We start from the raw sequence: 20,333 nt of genomic DNA, 5'->3' as shown, positions 1-20,333 counted from the left end.
CATTTCTAGATAACCACAGATACAGGAATTCTATTTCATGGCTAAAAAAAAATATAAATCAGATAGGGAATCAAGCATTCTGCAAGAACACTTTGCTTATCTAGATTGACCATCTGGTCAATATATAGAAGTATCTGTATTGCTAAAAGTGATCTCCAGTATCCAGCCTTCACAAGCTCGGTACAGAATTCCCACTCCTGTTAAACCCTTGGGTTTTCTCAATACACAGAGGAAAAACAAGACAGACATTTCACAATGTAATAGGAAACTTAGTTTGCTCAGGAGGAAGCTGGCAAACTAGCCCCTAGGAAGTACAAAAGCTGGCATGCTATTTAATTAGGAGACTGGGACTATCAGTTTTGATGTTCCTAATTTATTTTACACATTTAGTGCTTGTTTGTTTTTAAGCCATTTCAGGGGGAAAAAACTCCAGAGCTGAAGCTTGACATCTTTAGTAATTGTAAAGAAAATACAAACATTTATCAGCTGCTGGTTAAAGATATGCCACTTTAAGATTATAAGAAAGTATTCTGTGCAATAAAGCATTTGGCTTTCAAATGGGTAAAATGGGATTCCATTTCATCTCAGTCTGGAACTCTCATCCTAGCACTCATGGTAATTTAGCTGGGCTGGTTTTTGTATGAAGGACTCTACTTTTAGAAGAAAATAAACCAGAGAATATGGTGTTAGATTACTCACAAAAACCTTGATCAAAACCTGTAATGATCTTCAGAATGTTCTATATCTATACTTGGTATGTTTATAATACCAACAAAATGGGATTCCATAACCCTCTCTGAACCTGTTCTGTCTTGGTGTGTGCTAGTTAATTATTTGTCCTGTTTTCTTAAAAGCAAACATTGGCCTTTGATACAAATCAGAGAGGGTGGCTGGGGAAATACATTTCATGAAATGAGAATTAAGTTCATTGTCTATAAATCAAAATGGAAAGAGATTCCCCACAGCTGTACTTACCATTCACTAACTGCCAGCACAAATCTGGTTCAAGAAGTGAAAGAAACCAGATTCTGCCTTTGTCCTACAGTTTCTCCCCTCTCAAATTTCTATAACCCAGTACACAGAATACACTTAGGAGCATAATAAAAGAAAAAAGGATTCAAGGGTCTTACTCAGGTTCTAAGTAATTTTCACAGCAATTTTAAAAACAACAACAGTATTAGTAATGGCACATTCATTCTTGCTAAAAGCAAAGACATAACCAGTTGCCCTTTAAAGCACAATTTCTTTTTTGACTCATAACAACATTATGTGCTATCGCTTCAAAAATCTGGATGAGTATGGACTGGAATGTGCCTTGAAGGTTCAGCGATGCTGCAGTCTGGAATCCCTCATGAGTCTTGAGAAACTCCATGAAAAGCAGAACTGCTTCACTACTAAACAGTCAAGTGCTGCCTGATTAAAGCATTCACACTTGCGAAGTTCTTTAGGGCATGGGAAAGAATCCAGATACACAGGAATAACAACTGGACTACTGGATAAAAAGGAGCTGGGGGGAGAAATGCACAAACTAAAACACTACTCTCTTCCCCATGTTCTCATTCCTGTCTCTTCTCTAACCTGAAAGAAGAAATTGAACTTAATTTTTGGGGAAGAGACATTTGAAATCTTCCACTAGTGCTTCAGATATTAAGGCAAAGGTGCAGGATCAACAGGGTGGAGGTAAGTTCCTTCTCTGAGATGCCAAGTCAAAACCACAGCCGTTTCCTCAGCATTTCCCTTGGTTGCTTCAGGCTATATTCACTGCTGTGAAAACATACAGTAAAACATCCCCAGCAGATCACAGAATCTGCTCAATACCTGCAGAATCTTAACAGGCAATCCAAGCCTAATTCCCAACACTAGTTGTCCCCAAGACCTCAAACATATGTAGCTGCCTCACTGTCTAAAACTCAAGGCTCCTGCCACAGTGTAGAAATTGTAACATGGATTTCCATCCAAGATACTGCCTTCTTTTCTTAAGGGAGCTTGTTCCATGATCTCAAGCTAGTTACGCCTGGTCAGAGCAAGAACGCACGTCAGTGGCACACAGCCCAGAGCTTCCTTCTTTACATGCCCCCACAGAGTACTTAGATCCTTGGCACAGATCTCAGTCCCTGCTGGAATTAGAGACAAGTGCATCCTAACCAACAGTACAGGAAACTCTCAGTCACAGATATGCCTGTATGGTTTTGCTCTCACAGATGTTATTTTTTTAAAGCAGGCACTCTGTGTCAGTTTCTAATTTCTAAAGGGAAAACTTTCCCTGCTGAGTTATCCAATTACTTGCATAGTCACTGGCATGAAGACTGAGTTCCAAACCTTCTAGTCAGCCCAAATATACCCTACCAGTAAAAATGCATTGAAGAAAGATGTAGATATATCCACTCAAACCTTACCAGAAAGATGAAGTACTCACATCACCCAGTCACCTAAGGACAAGCCATTTTGGGGCATGACACATCATGGCCTTCCAAGATTTCAGCCAGATTCTGTGTAAGGAACCAGGCCAGCAGCTTTGCATAGGTACAAGATATGGGAATGTGCAGATGCATGTGTGGGTAGTTGATTCCGTGAGCAGTGAGAAGACACCAAAATGCATTTAAAAACCTGAATCAGTGATAGTGAGTGAGTGCTAGAAAGTTCTCACTAACTCAAAGTTTCTCCTGTAAAAACACCATTAAAATTGAAGGATACTTTCTCAGTAATTACATAAAGAACTAACTAGAATGAAAAACTAAAAGCTATCCTCCCACTAGTAATCATCTTTTCCAAGCTGTTTAAAGATACTGGTCTCATGTTGGGGAACTCATATTTTGCAGCTTTAAATGCACCTGTTCCATAAATGAATAAACCTCCTAACTTTCAAGTAATTAATTTCCATAGTAGTTTAAAAAAAAACAAAGCACCAAATAACATAATCTTCAGCCTCATTCCAAATGAATTATAGTTCTATTTTCAGCACAGTATTTACCTTTACATACTAATTTCACTAATCTCGATTCAGTGGGTGATTAGGACAGTAGAGAATTTGCCCGGGATTTCTCTGTGGTTGCACACCGAATACGCCTGCCTGACCTAAATGGCAGGAACGTTAATGCCATTTTAAATGGACAAGTCCTTAAACGATTCCGTTTAATGGCTGCTTTACTGAAACCTTTGTGTGCAAAAAAGGTCGAGCCCATTTCTTACGCACAAGCCATCACTTATGTTTTGGTCTTGTAACCAACGCCTGCAAATTGGCAGGCCCACCCCATACAGTTCCAAAAATGTCCTTCTCTGTCCTTAGGGCATCTTCCAGCGGGAGCTCTCTTCCCGCCGTCACCACCTGTTTCACGGCCCGAATGACAGCGGCCGGCCCGTCCGTGTACTGGCTGAGCCATTCCCGGGCGTGTCCCAGCGCGGCGCTCCCGTCGGCGGCGGGCAGCGTGTCCTCGGCCAGCCGCAGGCTCCGCGCCCGCTCGGGGTCGGCCCGCACGGCCCCGCACAGCAGCTGCAGCGCCGCCCCGCTGCCCACCAGCCGCACCAGCCGCGCGGCGCCGCCCCAGCCCGGCACCAGCCCCATGTGCTTGTGGACAAACCGAATTTCGCTCCCGGGCGTCATCAACCTGTCAATGAAAAACACACAGAGCTCAATCCGTGCACTGACTTTTGGTTTCAGATCGATGGCCCCTAATTTTCTATTTTCTCCTCCCTTCTGCTTCCAAAGGCTAATACAACTTGACAGCGCACTCATTATAGCCAGAGCTGGAGTATCTTAATTTCTACATTACATGGTGCCATAACTGCAGCTTTTGGCCCTTCTCAAAATCAGATACATATGCTGCTACAAGTAAAGATTCTTAGTGCCCATACTGATACCTCCAGCCAGCTCTAAAAAGTGTGGAAAAAAGAACTGCAGACAGATGACATGTTACATTTATTCACAGTGCGGCACTGCCCTGCTAATTCATGCCTAAACCAAGAGGGTATTGGGTAAAATCCAAGCAAACTAATGTACAAAACATTTCTCACAAGGATGGATGTGGTCTTAGTACTGACCTGAACTGGGGAGGTTCTGTCAGCACCGTGGTGATTACAGCACGGGTGGGGCTTTTTTGTTTCGTATTTTAGAGATCCCTGAGTTTGATTTCTAATTCCTCATTACAGAGAGGGAAATCAGGAACTTATGGCTCACGATGCACAATAGAATAGTTTCTATTTATAATTACAATGTGTAATAGAATTGCTCCCCTCTACAAGATAAGTAATATTCCTCTTTCCAAAGATGTCACATCTTTCTTTTCTATGCTTTTTTCTACGGCTTCTCACTTCCTTTACCTAAGAACTCATCCAAGGGCTCATTAAGCTATCTCCCTGGAGAAGCTCTGCTGCAGCAGATTGTCCTGTCTTCACACAGTGGTCACACTGACACACGTTAGGTTAGTGGAAAAAACCTCTAGAAATAGAAACACATAGAAAAGATGTACAGAAACAGAGCAGTACTTGCTCTTTCTCAAAGTGATGTTCAGCAGTGTGGTTGCTTCTGCTGATTTTAAGGCAAAGAATGGGAATTACATTTGTGAAGTAGATTAGCTTCTACTTCAAGTACTAATTGGCTTTTTGAAGACAAATCTTGTAATACTGAGGTCTATACACAAGTCTGTTTCCTAGCCATACAGTTTTCCACAGTGAAAACACCGAGGTGAGAAGCTTTGAAAGAGGAAATAAAAGGAAAATCTTTAAAAATGCAACTACTCATTGTTCTCACATCTGATTTTTTATTGTTAATTGTAAGTTTGCTTGGTTGCCTTGTTCTTAACCAGAGCACCATCAGCATTCATGCCACACTGTACAGCATCAGAACTGAAGAGCTTACACTTTATCCCAGATCCAGCACAATGCACAAAAGCAACAGCTGACGGGCCAGATTGCATGAAAGCCTTTTTGTAGAGATAGCAGGGGAAGGTTGTGTGACAAAAGGAAGAAAGCAGAGTATTGCAGGGGAGGAAAGGCTTTAAGCTAACATTATCAAGTGCTTCCCAGACCCAGTAAATCCCAGGGAACTCAGGTCTTTCCTCTCAAAAGAATGATTCTGCAATATTCTAGAACTCCTTTACTGGCTCAGCTTATTCTGCAATTTGCTCACACCCAGTGTCTCACTGGAAAAGCAATAATGAAAACATTATTAAGGGTTTAATTCTAGCTGTGCCGAGTGAGGCACTAGAAAAGAAAGGGTCATAGGCAGCTGGGCATCTGATGCCTACAACCTGCAGGCAGTCTCACAGGACAGCCACCACAGGTCAGGGAGGCCATGTTGCACTTGTATATTGGATCTGAGATTGTTTCAGACAATGTTTAGTATGTGGCAAGGGCTCTGTTTCCCTGCAGAGTCTTCATTTCCCTCAGAGAAAATGGAACCAAACACAATGAAAGGAAAGTAAACCACTGACAGCTTAACTCACAGAGACTGCGAGACTGCAGCTTCCAGAACTTCACTGGGATTCACCTCTTCCCACGATGCCCCTTTGAACAAGCTCCACAGAAAATACTGAGATAAGTGGTAGTCAGTGGAAGGTTTAACTGTCGTATTGGACTGCCTTCAGGCTTAAGAAAGGTATCTTTGGTTTTTCAGACTTCAAATTTGAATCCTCTCCTGAAGTCACACCATCTCTTACAGAAACCACCCATCACACTCTCTATTAGATTTATCACTCACTTGCAGCCCCCATGCCCCAGGAAGCAATGGAGACCTGAGCTCATGTCTGAAGGGGTGGAAGCAGCTGCCAAGCCAGCCTGGGATCAGCCTCTGAGCGCCACCAGCTGCAGCCTCGCATACATATTTCCCTTTTTATTGTACAAAAGAATTGAGTCTACCTTCTGAAACATGACAGATCTGATCGCCCATTAAAAGAATTTATGTAAGAAAAGTACATCAAGCATTACTTAACATAAAGAGGCAGACAGGAAAAAGCTGGAAAGACCAAAGTACTATTGCTAAGCTGTTTATACCTTATTCATCTAGTACTGGCCCTGCCTGAGACAGAGTAGTAGAAGCATACAAAATTAACCCTGATTTCAACAATATGCCTGTTCTTGTATTTCACAGGTAAGGAATTAAAATCTGGGTCCCCTGTATCACAGAGGAAGGTCACTCCTACACATATGCCTTCCCTGCCCTAATAAAGAAAATCTGTTGCATGACAGTACTGAAAAAATATGTATTCAATGTAATTAATGTACAAAGTGACAGAAGACCTTATAGTAAGCAGCGGAACATCCCTCAAAAATGTGAACGGTAGCAAAATCCTCAGAATTTAAATTGGAAATAAGAGGTTAAGGTATTATAAGCCCCAAAGTGCAACTGAAACCTTCTTTGAGAACCTTTTATTTCCATGTTACAAACATTACAACCCCCTAGGAAGAAGGCACAGTCATCATGGGCCACATCCAATTTTGTGTTAGTCATCTAAAGCAAACGAGCTACAGCAAATGTTCCTGCTGTACATTTTAAAATGTTCTCAGCTGCACTAAATGTTACAAATCCTCCCCCTTTGATCTGAGGATTCTTCCATTCTGTGACATCTCATTGCACCCACAAACAACTGACTGTCACATTGCATCTCATCACATCACTGGCAATGCACGTGAGAAGAAACCTTATTTGTCATTAACATTGCAGCCTAACAAATCCCACCCTTATAAGATACACTTGCTCCCCAAAGGCAGCACTTGCTGTGAGCTAACAGCTATGCTTTCTTTTGCTGAAGTATTTCCCAGCTACCTGAAGCCAGAGCATACACAATGAAAGCTGAAAATGCAAATAAAAATATACTTTCTCAATTTTTCATACCGGCTTATTATAAATACTAATGTTATGGAGCTGTTCCAATGGTATAATCAGTTCCTTTGCAGAACTAAGATTATATTTCGATTTGTGCTGGCCCTTACCTCATAATTTTCCCAGACTTCAAGGTTTGAGTTATATTCAGCATTTTGACAAGGTAAAGGTACTAATCAAGTTTACTAGGGAGGGATAGATACCACCCTCTATTTTATGCTTTTAAAAGCTCCTACAACTATGCTTTTGAAAGTCATTATAGGGAAAAAAGACACCTAAAACATAATATATGTTGTCAGCAACCTGAATTTTCTTCCTGTTCCATGTTTGACTCCCAGTGTCACATGAGGACACAGGTCCTGATTTCCAATCCTCCCCTTTCAGTTGGCATGAGACTGGCACACTACATGAGGGAGGCACACCATGGAGGGAGGCAGCCGGCATCACACAGAGCTGCAGCACCTGGTTCTCAGCTATGGCTGTACCCAGACACGGCAGCCAGAACTGCACGAGATGACTTTTATCTCCTTCACAAAAACTTCGGCATCTTGCTTTCAAACCACTAATATTAATATAAATAATAAACAGAGCTTATGTCTTTGGGTCACAGTAAGTTCTCTCATCAAGTCAAATACCTTCTACCGATGTCAGTAATGCCTATCTGCAAGGTGATTGAACCAACACAAACTGGAAACTTCTCCAAAGAGTCAAAGGCCTTGAGGTACAATTAAAAAACATCCATGATTTTAGCATGCTGTAGAACAAGTGTTACAGAAATAATAATAATAATAATAATAATATGTAGAACTACATATTTTGCAAAACATAGATGCAGGACACCCAGACAGATAAAAAGTAATGTCTGTGGTCAGCCACACACCCACTTTGGCACAGGGAGATGAGGAGTGGGGGTTATGGTCAGTTCATCACATATTATTTCTGCTGCTGCTCAGGGAGGAGAGTCCTTCCTCTGCTCCAGTATAGGGCCTCTCGCACAGAGACAGTTCTCTGCAAACTTCTCCAGTGTGATCCCCTCTTCCACAGGGTGCCCTCCTTCAAGAACAGCCTGTTCAGTGCGGGTTTACAAGTCCCACCAGGAAACCTGTTCCAGCATGGGCTCCTCTCTCCACAGGTGTACAGCTCCCTGCAGGACCCTGCTCCAGCACGGGCCTCCCATGGGTTCACCCTGTCTTGGGCATTCACCTGCTCTGGTGTGGGTCATCTCCAGGGGCTGCAGATAGATCTTCGCATCCCCATGGTTCTCCATGGGCTGCAGGGGCATAGCTGCCTCACCATGGTCTGCAGGGGAATCTCAGCTCTGGCACCAGAAGCTCCTCCTGCCCTCCTCTTCCTCCTCCTCCTCCACTGACCTTGGTGTCTGCAGGGTTGTTGCTCTGACACATTCTCACCCCGCTCTCCTCTGGCCACAATTACAACTGTGCAGTAACTTTTCTCTCCTTCTCAGATATGCTATCATAGAGGCATTACTGTCATTCCTGATTGGCTCAGCCTTGGCCAGCAGCATGTCCATCTTGGAGCCAGCTGGCATTGGCTCTAGCCAACATGGGGGAAGCTTCTGGCAGCTTCTCACAGAAGCTGTACCTACTGCTATCCCTGCATAGCCCCCTGCTACCAAAACCTGGCCATACAAGCCCAAAACCCGAAACACCACCCAAACCACATGCACAAGTATGGCAGGCACAGGAAAAGAGAGCTATTTAAAGCAAAAAAGGAAGCTACCAGGAAAATGGTAACAGAAGAAAGGTTATCAAGAGTCAAACACTTGTTTTAACCACAAAGAACAGAAGAACAAAGTTGATGTACAATGCTGCCATACACTTTGCCCAACATGTATGCCTTTCTAATACTCTCATCAATATGGCATCAGCTTAATAAACTCTTTTAAAATTAAGTAACAGCAGTGTTATGCTGACACATGGCCAAAAGAGCTTTTTAAAATACACACTGCTGGGGAGTGCAAGTTCAAGATTTTGATGCGAGGTCAGGAATGACATTATCTGCAGATGGTGTTTATTATGTAAAGTGAACTTCCTTTGCCAGGTGGACATGAAAATTTAATGACCTTGCTGGCAAGTGGACAAAAGCTCACGTGTGACTGTTTTAGGATTTTGTAACTTTTCTTGGTGAGTGCTACCAGGACAATTTGCAACAGCAGCAGCTCTCACATGCATGCTGGACCTTAAGTAAGCAAGAAAGCCAGTCCATTATCCACTTTTTCCCTGTTTTCCAGTGGCAGCTTCTCAACACTAAAAATACAATCCCTGTCCCACCATTCCACAAGCAAACTGCACCTCATAATCTCACTCCATTCTCCTCAGCAACTCAGGGGACAGACACAGCAGATTCCAGTACTGATGGTGGGTTCCTGAAGTAAGTGAATGGGACTCAGGCAGCAGAGTTACACAAGTACTATCTGTAATCTGATCTTACTTCTCTTGCTGAGGCACACAGAATCCAACAAAAATAAAGTCCTGCTCTTACACACAAAGTGCTGCTGAACATATTCAGTGATGGTATGTTTTTAGTCAAATATCTGATACAATACATTAAAACAAAGCAAGAGAGAGTTGTGATTGTTGAAATTGTAGCATCAGAGCAAGAAATAAACTACCTGTTCTTTTATTTGTATAGCAAAAGCCTTGATTTCAGATTAAATAGAAGTCCTTTATTTCAGGTTGGTTCAGGGCACCACATAAATCAAGTAATCTTTTCTGGGCTGCATTCTAAGCTTCTTAAATAGGAAAAAAAAAAAAAAAAAAAAAAAAAAAAAAAGCAGCTTTAAAGTGAAATGCTGAAATGTAATAAATGTTCAGATAAGGCAGAAGTGGGCAGTTGGATGTGAAAGGAATTCCATAGGAGAGAAACATCACCTTTGCTGCAAATGCACCCAGGTAATTCTGTAGCTTCAGTTCTTTGGCTCAGGCAGGGATACTAAGGGATCATGCCAGAGGCAAATGGCAGCTTTCAAAGCTGGACCATAAGGAGCAATTAATTGGGACTGCAAATGCTGTTTGGGCAAAGATAATCTCTTAAGCAGTCAAGCACTGTGGAACTTCACGCTACTTTGAACAGTTCATATAGCACATTACCAAGGGGTCTGGAATCTTCCAAGCTCACTGCCCTCTCCCCATTTTCATGGCATGTGGATTTGCAAGGTTTAACTTGTACCTGCACTCAATCCACCTCCAGTATCTGTATTCCAAATCTCGGAGTCAGAAAGATATACCAGATATCATGCACTTTCCCATTTAATGTCTTATACCTGTTTTCGCTACCATGGAAAGACATATTAAAACATGTGTCAGAAACTACAGAATTTCCTTAGCAATAAGATACAAATGCTTCAGGTATTATATATGAATGTTCCTTGTTAATTGCTGCAAAGCTAATACCTACCTTCTCTAGAATGTTTAACATCAAAACTAATTCCTGAGTACAACCTTGAAAATACAACCTGAATATGAACTACTGCCTTGATATTTTCACAAAGCCACAGAAAGCCTCAAATGACTAAAGGTAAAGCTGCAGTCTGTGCCTGCAGAGACCTGACCTGGAAACCTAAACACCAATAAGTTAATTACATGACAACATTGTGTTCTGGTAGTAACAACTTGTCTCATGTAAGCCTTATTCAACATTCCAATACACAAGCCTTCCACAGTTATTACAGAAACTCATCTTAAAACAACAAATGTATGAACCAGTCATTTTTGCAGTAAAAATGAATTTCGAAGCATCAAGGTACTGTGGGAAAAATATTCTGCAGAAGAAATATGCAGTAAAATAATTTAGCCAGTCAGTGAAGTTGCTGATTAGCAGCTTCCAGTCCTCACTTCAATTTTCATGACAGATGTTTCTAGAATTAGACCCTTAAGAATAAGACAGTCTCCTCCAAAAAAGCAAGCTGAGACTAATTAATCCCTCTCTGCCTATCCAGTGCAGTGTCTCAGCAGTCTCTTTCTCACTACACCATCAAATAACTACCATCAAATAACTACCTAGATACTCTGTAAGCGGATTATCTACACAAAATGGCTACTGATTTTTCTTAAAGTCATTTTACTACACTCTCTATCACCAAAAAGCCCCACCTTAGTTCTCTAAAAATGTTAATGAGAGGATTTATCCTAACAAAAGTTAGTCATAATTTCACTTGTCTCTCAATCTCACTTGATTAACTGGATAGGCTTTCAAGAACTAAAAAGACACAGATTAAACATTTAATCAATAATTCCTTGTTAATTCTATTTAGCAGATTTTTGAACTGGAGCAAGGTAGTGAATATTGGCAAGCCATAACTGTTACATGCTTTCCCAACACAGTTTGCTAGTATTAATTCCCTCTGCATCTCCCCCATATCTTCTTTCTCACTGAGAGCTTCTCATGTTTCTGCCTTATGCAGAGAAATAATAAGGCAATTAGATATTGCAGCAGTTGCTGCTTCAGACCCACAACAGCATGAAGTGAGACTTCCAAAGTGAAAATACTGCAAAACCAATAAAAGTAAGGATTTGTGCTACATGCTTGTGGTGATGGTCTGTGCAGACCACGATGGCATCATAAAAGCAAATCCCCCGAAATGTGTGCTCTTTTTGAAAATCCTTTAGTCAGAGATATTCGCTTGACAGATGACTAAATGGTAACTACTAAAGAACATAAAAATGAAGACAAAATAGTTTAAAGATAGTCTGGGGGAACTGCAAGCCTTGAGCTTATCTTAGATACAGTTGCTAAAAGATGCTCCACAATTCCAAGTTTCAAAAGGCTAAAATAAGACTGTGCACATTAATAATCTTTCTGTTTATCAGCTTCAATCCATAACCTTTTCACAAGAAAGCAATGGAAAGAAGTAGGTCCAGCTACTATTTTAACAAACCTATCAGAAAGTCACCTCTCTCAAATCCTTTCAGTGATTTAAAAACACTCCACCAATTAAAATTACAGAACAGTACACCTTCTTTATTTGAGGTTTAAATAAATTAAAATTATACCCAAGAAGCAAAACAAAAAAAAATCCTAGCAAGCCTCCCAAGCACAGAGAGTTCTAGGCACACTCTAAATCGCAGTGTCAAAGGAGTAGGCTTGATGCCATCCTAAGAAATTTCACTAACACAAAAGCTAGTTTTTCTCACAGCTCTTCTCAAATTGCTTTACAGAGACTATATGGACTTTTATTTATAGTTACTAAATTATTTTGTAACACTCTTAGTGCATCCATTTTCCCCTCACTCACCACAAAACCTAAGAATCGAGCTTAACACAAAATAGCCCAGAAAAATCTCTCATGTCTCCCTAGCACATTTTGCCTTTACCCCCTACCTCTGCTTTTCTCCAGTAATATTTTCCAATGCATTTTATGAAACTCTAAGGATCAGGGTAAAAATCAGATCAAGTAAATAGAATCCTAATTACAGAAGTATTTTCTTAAATAAGAGTTTACATTCTTCTGAGTTGTCTGGGAAACCTGAGTGCACTTCCCAGAGTGGAGCAAAGGGACTTAAACAATGAGAATTACATTCTTCAAAGGAAGCTTTAAAACAGTAATTTATAACATGACTCTATCACACTTTCTCACATCACCCAGAATCAAATGAAATGCAGAAGAACAAATGACAAAGTCATACTTTCATCTAGAAGCCCAAAACATTTGGTTGATGCTAAAATTCTGAGAAGTGGAGTCCTGGAGTCCTGAATCTAAACAATGGAATATGTAGCAAGCAACAAGGATTAGAGGAAAAGTTGGAGCACTGGGATACCAGTGCAGAAATTGCTAAATGGACATGAGCCATTTTAGGAGGAACGTGGTCTCTAGGAATAAACAGGAACTTCAAGTGTGGATAACCACCACCTATTGCCCAAATATTGGGATATTCAATGTAAGAGGAGCCTCCAAAATCAACAAAGTCAACTCAAAGAGGCTTCAAGATTAATAATCCAAAAGGAAGCCATTCCAGGGAAGAAGCACAAAAATAGCACTGTTACTAGAAAAAGATCCCTTGGATAACCAGAATTAAATTATAATAGGCAGACACAGAGAACTGCATGTTCCCCAAAAAAGAGCATCTCATCTCTAGCATGTCTGCATGGAGCAAAGTCTGCACTGAGAAAAATCAAGAAAAGGCCTATCAGCAGCATGAAGGAGCTCAGTAAGACAGAAGAGAAGACCCTCTGGGAAAGTGCCCTGGCAAGATCCAGATTAAAACTGGTCTAGACATGATTATTTAAGAACAATCAGAGAAGCGAAATAGGGTCTATTTCTTACACACTTCCCTGATCTAAGGAGAGGGGCTAAAAAAGGGCCAGAAAGATTGTTATTTTGAGAGAGGGATAATAAAAGGAAAGAAATATGGGGAAAGACTGCTGCTAATGCCCTGCAAGGGAAGTAGCACGGTCTCGATCAAGACAAGGTAGGTAAAGCCCACACCAAAGTCTCCTACAGGTGATGTCTGCTGTCACACTGGCTGCCTTCCACACACAGACTTTCAAGCTCATTCTGGAACAGAATCTCCCAGAAGTCAGGTACAGATGGAGACTCACACAGCAGACCTTGATTAGGGGCTTTAAATCTAATTTTTTACCTCAGGCTTGACACTTTCTCACCCATGGCTTCACAGAAGCCAGAGAGAAAAATGCATGCTATAAAAAGCTACATTTCTTCTAAAAGGGATAAATGAAGCTGGGTATTGGAAATTGCAGAAAGACATTTTCTGCAGCAGGAATGAAAAATTGAATTAGATGGCAGATCACAAGGCAAGAAATAAAGGCCCAAAAAAAGCATGACCGATTAAAACTCCACGAGCAGTATTAAAAAGAAGTAAGATGAGCTTTTTTATTTTGTTTTCCTCTTCCCAGTCATTTTTCAATAAACAGACAGGAAAGAAAATTATTTGGTCAAGCCACAAAGTGGATCTGCCCCATTTTCCAGGATGATATTTCTTTAGGCTCCCATGCAATGCCTGCAGGTTCCAAACCCACCACAGTGCTGGGGGTGGGCTGCACAAGGCAGGCAGGAGGGCTCAGTGGAGATGGGGACAGGGCTGGCCAGAGGGCTCATGCAGCCCTATCCTGGCTCATACAGACAGGCCGTGTGTGCTGCACACACACATCAGGTGGCCCCTTCTACTTCTGCAATGTGACATAACAGCTGTGTGAGCCACACATCACTCCCTCATCCCATCTTGTGTCTAAGCATGCAAGTGAGCTGAGTAGTTTTAGAAAACAGCAGCAAAAGTAAATTAAAAGGTCTTTCTAGATAGGAGAGATAAACTTTTTACAATTACATAGTTAGCAATAAAGACTGCCCTGCCTTGGACCTGTTTAACACTCTCTGTGTGCACATGAGCAAGGAGCAGCATGGTTTTACAAAGGCTTATTGAACACATACAGGGCTCAGATCACTATTTAAGAACACAGAAACAAGAGAATAAAGCAGATTCTCTGGGGGCTCTAACTCCCCTGAAGTGTGCAGTATAAATGCTAAAAATGGCATGAATCACCCAGAGCCATACAGCTGGACTGATGTCCCATCATTCAAGATGCAGTGCCTGGATCCTCCTTATTACCTGCAGATGTACAACAGCAATCCATTGGCTGCTGCCCTATTCCTCCTCCCCGGCCAATGACCAACATCTTACTAAAACTTTCTTCTTCTAATTCCTGGTTATGACCATATTTGAATTATCCTGGTGTCAGTGGATCCCAGGCACCTCAGTTACCATAAAATTATTTTCAGAGCAGTTTTCATCTTGTCATAGCACTTGGCCTTACCCGTGAAGCAGGTTTTAGCTATTCTTTACAGGCTGCCAAAGCCTCTGCACAAGTGAATGAATGCCAAAATAATGCTCACAGAAGAATTACTCATGTTGGAAATCTGAAATGTTACATGAGTCTTTCCTTCCCAAAACAGAAATTACAGCTATTTGAATTCTGTTCAAGTAAACATTTTCAACAACAGATATGCCTTTTAGACTAAAGCAAAAATTTCTGTAAGAAAAGATCCAGTGAATATTTTTACCAGATTCTTTGATGAAAAAGACCACCTGGAGGCAAAGACATTTCATTATAAATTTTTAGCCAATTTTAAATGACAGCATTCTTCTAGAAATAAAAACAATAATTAAAAAAAAGTACAGTGGAGCTTGTTTTCAAAGAGGAAATATTGTAATTTTTTTTAATTATGTGCACACTTTCATGCAGCAAATGCAAATCATGTTTATAATTCTGGCTTTTCACATCTTTATTTTCATCATGTATGTTTATCAAAACCATAGAAAACAGAACAAAATTCAGAATTCCCAGTCTGAATTCAAGAGTCTCTTAAGGCAGGGACATTTCAATCACATCTTCTGCTCATCTCTACTGCTGATACACAAAGGGGAGGAGGAGCTTCCCAAAAGTGGCTGAGCTTGGCATCTAAAATGTCAAAAACACAAGGACCACCTCATTTCCCTGAATTCAGCTGACTGGAAAGAAACAGCATTTCTTGACATCAGCCCTGAGAGATGCAAGATTCAAGCTGTACTAATTCTTTATGATGGATTTGTTGTATCAGGTTTCTGCAACTCACAGCACTAAAGAACTTAAAATACAACGTAACATCACACTAACAACCCTTCACAAGACACAGGGTAACAAGACACGCTTTGAAATTCAGCTGTCTCTGCACTTCCTACACAGTTTCTGACTAAAGCAAAGAGAGATCGTATACTTAGTTGAAATCACTGGTGATTCAACTATAATGGAATGTTGCCACTTTGTCAGGATACCATGTTAATTTCAAACAAAAAAAATACTGACTGTTGTGGGTTTTTTTGTTTGTTTGTTTGTTTTTTGTTGTTGTTGTTATTTTTTTTTTTTAATTGTCACAGTGACCGTGACCTAAGTTTTCCAGATATGATACATGTCTTCAGAGACTTTTTTGGGAGGGAGGGGAAGAGCACAATGATATAACTCAAAAAGGCTTAAACGAGATAGATAATTTAACATTTAAATTCTACATTGAAGCAGTAACCTGCTGATTCTCCTCTTTACTTTTTAATATAGAGTATTAGTTATACTGATTGGGATTTCAAACCAACTTCAGATCACTGATGTCATGTTCAGACTACCTGGACAAGAAGCAGACACATTTTCAGCAAACTGTAACAGATCTCCCATAAATATGCCTAAGAATGCGACCACTTATCGCCAAAAGTATCATTTCCCCTGCTATCTTTTTATGTACAATTATTGTCTCTTTCACACATACGCAAATCCATGTTAATTTAAATTGTTGGGGTTTCCTCAGTCTATATATTTGCTTTTTGTTTCTGAATATGAATCATCAGCACAAAAAATAGGACTGGAAGATAACACCTAGTAACAGACCATGGATACAGCAGAAGTTCTTATACACACAACTGTTAAAGCACAATAGGAATCTACTTACCATAAGAATTTACTATTTGATTTATTCTTACTGAGACTGCCGAGTCACAGCATAGTAATTACTGACTACAGAATCCAGGAAGTAGGAAACTGAAGCCACCAAGGTTAACAAGTTCAAACAGTTTACAGACTTGCTTCACACAATTTTGCATTATTCTGGAAGGAAGAGGAACACAGAGGTCCAGCCTGCAGGGCTCCAAATCTTCACTAAGACCTTGGGTTGCTTTGGCTCAGAGACAAAATTAAAACCAGGGGCTGAAGAGGAAGACTGGAAGTTGCAATTTGAAGGCAATGTTTACAGTGAAAGTAGGTTGAGATCCACACAATGCCTGCTTACACCCAGGGAAATTGAGTCATTTTGGGAACATTTGGTCATTTCACTGATAAGAACCTGATGTTACCCTGATGTGGATAATTATCATTCAGAGAAATACAATGTTAACTATATTGCTACTCAGAGTGATAAAGAAAGGAAGAGTTTTTTTCCTAGTCCTTCAAAAGCACATGACGGCTCAAAAATGAAAGAGCTAACAGGGACTCAGGAAGAGATTCTCTGGAAGCTGATCCAGTGCAAAGTTAGGCAGCTGAAAGCTGTGGCTTCATTGGAAACTCAGGGTATCTAACACCTCCCTAGAGCCAAAAGGAGTAGATTTTATTCTCACCCCCTACACTTGTCATCTCCTAGAGACTTAGCTCCTCCTTTACACTGGCTCCAGCCAATATTATATTCCCTCACAAGTCACTCTAATTAACTGTTAAAACAGGAAAACCCCAGGCTTTCTGTTGTTTTCCAGTGAGATAATTGACTCATACAGATATCTTCACTGGTGCCTGGCAAACCAGTGGTAAGAAGTGAGCTGGGAATATGCAACAGGGACAACCTCCTCCCATATCCAAGGAAGCTGTTCAGGCACTCTATCCTCATGAATCCACAGCTAAGTATAACCTCACCTCAAAACCAGCAGACTGGAATATATAAATGCTTCTCATACTTCATACTATCCAATTTGTGGAGCTGTCTGATAATAAATATATATATATGTATATGTATTTAAAAAATAATAGTGAAGATCAGAAATGATGCATCAAACCCAAACACCTCAAATACCAGTTTAAATTGGGAATTAGCCACTTCACAGATGCAAGCAGAATGGACAATTCCAGTGCATTTGTACTCCTTTTCTCAAATCTTGAAACCTAAATACTTCTCCATGATGGATTAACAGCTCAGTGTATCATCAAGTTATCAGACTGGGTCTAGACCTGTATTCTCTAAAATCTGCCTTATCTAAGTTTCCATTATCTGGACTACCTCTGCTTATTATTATCATGCAGCACATTTTATCAGCTGCAGACAGGATTGTTAACAGAAAAGATGTAAGATTGCATGGTACAAGTGGTCTAAAACATAGACATGTGCTGATACGAAGAAATTCACTTACCCAGGACAAGATGGTTTGGCCTCCCAAGGGCAAAAAACCCCAAAACAAACTAAAGAACCTAGAATTAAGTAAATCCCTGCAAAAAGACAACTTCAGAAAGAAAGCATCAACTGAAATTCATGCTTTGTTGATACTATTTAAACTTCTACTAAAATCAGTGGTAGATCTGAATTGTATACTACATCTAAATATCCTCTGCCTGAAAGATTGTAAAAACACAAAATTGAATTCCAAATGAAAACTGGCAAAAGACCCCCCAATACCAGCCCATAAATACAAGGTAAATAACACAAGCTCTTGAGCCCATTTCTAGCAGTGCTTACTTAACTAGATGTCAAATGTACCATGTCAAAATAATACCTCTTATAGATATGTTTACCCTGTCCTTGAGGTAAGCTTCTCACTTTCTATGCAAATTAGTTGCCATGCACAGTCTTTTCTTCTAGATCTTTCTGGAAATGAATTGGAGGTTTCAAGGGTCTTTAATGGTCTTAATCCCCCGCTATAGTGCATGACTGCTTCTCAGTCTCACTCCTGCACTTGCCCAGTGCTGTGTTGTGCTTACCTCCAGGCTCCAGAACAAGGACATCTGTCCCAGAAAAATGCTGCTCTACCTCCATATGGCCCCCTTCTCCACCCACATCCTGTTCTTTCTCACAGTGTGTTATTACCAACAATCCTTGTTTTGCTCCATGGCTATCCAGCTATCTATGTTTGAAACATACCCATTTTATTCCCTTATCTTTTAGGCTTCTAAAGAGAATTCACTCTCAGATTTAGCTACTGATTCTTCTCTGATGATGTGGAGCAATCTTACAGTCACATGAATGAAAAGTGCTTTGTGAGCCTGGACTCTGCAAGAACTCATGAATATGTGAACCCCAACCTGTTACATTCATATCAGGCTCTGCCCAATGAAAAATGCTGCCACATACTGGGGCAACCATATTTCAAACAGCTGCATCTTGTGCACCTAAATGCTCTTCCTGATAAAATTAAAAGCCTGATTGTACACAGTGAAAGATTTCCAAAGAAGCTTATGTGCTGTGCTCTGATGTTCTGAAATCTATTTTTGAAAAAGTTTACTGTAGAATACTAAAGCCTTTATGGCTTCCTCCACTTCTCCTTTTTGAAAGGTGAAACAACTGAAAAGTTGGTGAAGCTACATCCATGCAGAAATTAGATTATCTTCTGCTCCTCTGATTTCCTGTAAGTTGCATTTAATGCACTAAATACAACTTGCAAAAGTAAATAAACATAAATTATCAGAGGAACACACACACCAAAAGCTATTTAATAGCATTTCATTTCATTGTATCACTTACTAAGTATTTCATGTAACATGCTTAACACCTTAAAATGTAACACTAAGCATGCCTAGATATTTCACAGAAATATAGATAGCACACTGCTAAAATGAAAGAAGGCCGACTTGATAAATGCAGTGTTATTAGCATAAGCTAATATTTAGCTCAGCACCTACAACAGTAATGAAACTGGCCCTTTGCAATTTAACTGCACAACATCAACTAGAGGTGAAGGAATTATAGTTCATTAATTTACGTTCTAAAGAAGAAAAGGAAATTACTTCTGTCTCTACCTACAAGCCCATTCTGAAATCAATTGTATGAGAATTGGGGAGTTTTCCATCTCTGCACTCTCATCCTCTGCCTCAAGACACTATCATTTAAACTTGATTGACATGGCAGGGACATATCTCTGCTTGGACTGCAGCAGCATTAGAGAGGAAAAAGGAGGTAGGGGGAAAGAGACTCTGTCTCAGAAGCACTCAGATACAATGGAAATCCATTTGTCAGGCGATGTAGGACCAAATTTTTAAAGTTGTTGATGTGTGTAAAAGACCTACACAGACATTGCCCTAGTGAGATTTCTCAAAGGCATCAACATGAAATGGAAGACAAGACAGCTCAGAATTCAAAGTTAGCTATTCTGGCTATTGGTTGGTAGTGCACTCCAGTGACTGCACTCAGAGATTACTGTGATCTGCTAATTGCACAAATGGATTCATTACCAACTGTCTCTTCCCTACATCTGTTAGCTTATTGCCCAGCAATCCACTACCATTCCTGTTTTCCTGTCCGAAGTCCTCAAACAATCATGCCAAATCTGTTCTTCTTACCTTCACGCACTGTGTAAGCACAAGACACACTTCAAGTTTCTGCATAAAGGAACCCAAAGCAGGTACTTCAATTATTTGTAAAATTCCATCTCTAAATCCAACATCACATTCACTTCTGCACCTCACTGAAATGGCTGCAGTGTCATGCACAGCTGTAAAATACATTAACAGCAGAAACCACGAGCCACCTTCACAGGCTCAACTGTGGCACACTGAAAAAAATCAGTATTTCTTGAAAATATTACTAAAATGCTCAGCTGTGCAAACAAGCTTCATACTTGCACCCTTCTACATTACTCAGTTTTGCAGTAATAATTGAGATAAATAATTATAGTGTCAGAAACTTTATCTTTCTAATTTTAATATCAGAAAAAGTCTGAAAGGAAATTAATTACCTTGCCCTTGTCTGGACTGGTCTGATTTTTTTTTTTTTTTTTTCCACTAGCAACATGTTTATGATCTTTATAAGGATGCTGCTCTTCTGGAG

The 20,333-nt window shown here is 40.3% G+C and overlaps 1 protein-coding gene across 3 annotated transcripts in view; it reads right to left on the bottom strand.

Annotated features, from left to right (window-relative positions):
* Positions 1-130: 130 nt before the first annotated feature.
* Positions 131-20,333, bottom strand: part of ECHDC1 (ethylmalonyl-CoA decarboxylase 1) — a 42,556-nt gene continuing 22,353 nt past the window's right edge. For all 3 annotated transcript variants that reach the window (XM_083857330.1, XM_083857329.1, XM_083857328.1), the window contains exon 6: positions 131-3,605. In XM_083857330.1, the coding sequence (XP_083713456.1) occupies positions 3,200-3,605 (406 nt within the window). In that variant the 3' untranslated portion in view covers positions 131-3,199. The remainder of the gene's footprint in view (positions 3,606-20,333) is intronic.

The sequence above is a fragment of the Zosterops lateralis genome (genome assembly GCF_965231275.1).
Source record: "Zosterops lateralis genome assembly, chromosome: 3".
Classification (NCBI taxonomy): domain Eukaryota; kingdom Metazoa; phylum Chordata; class Aves; order Passeriformes; family Zosteropidae; genus Zosterops; species Zosterops lateralis.
The sequence above is the reverse complement of the archived record's forward strand: the minus strand, read 5'-3'. Positions and strand labels throughout refer to the sequence as shown.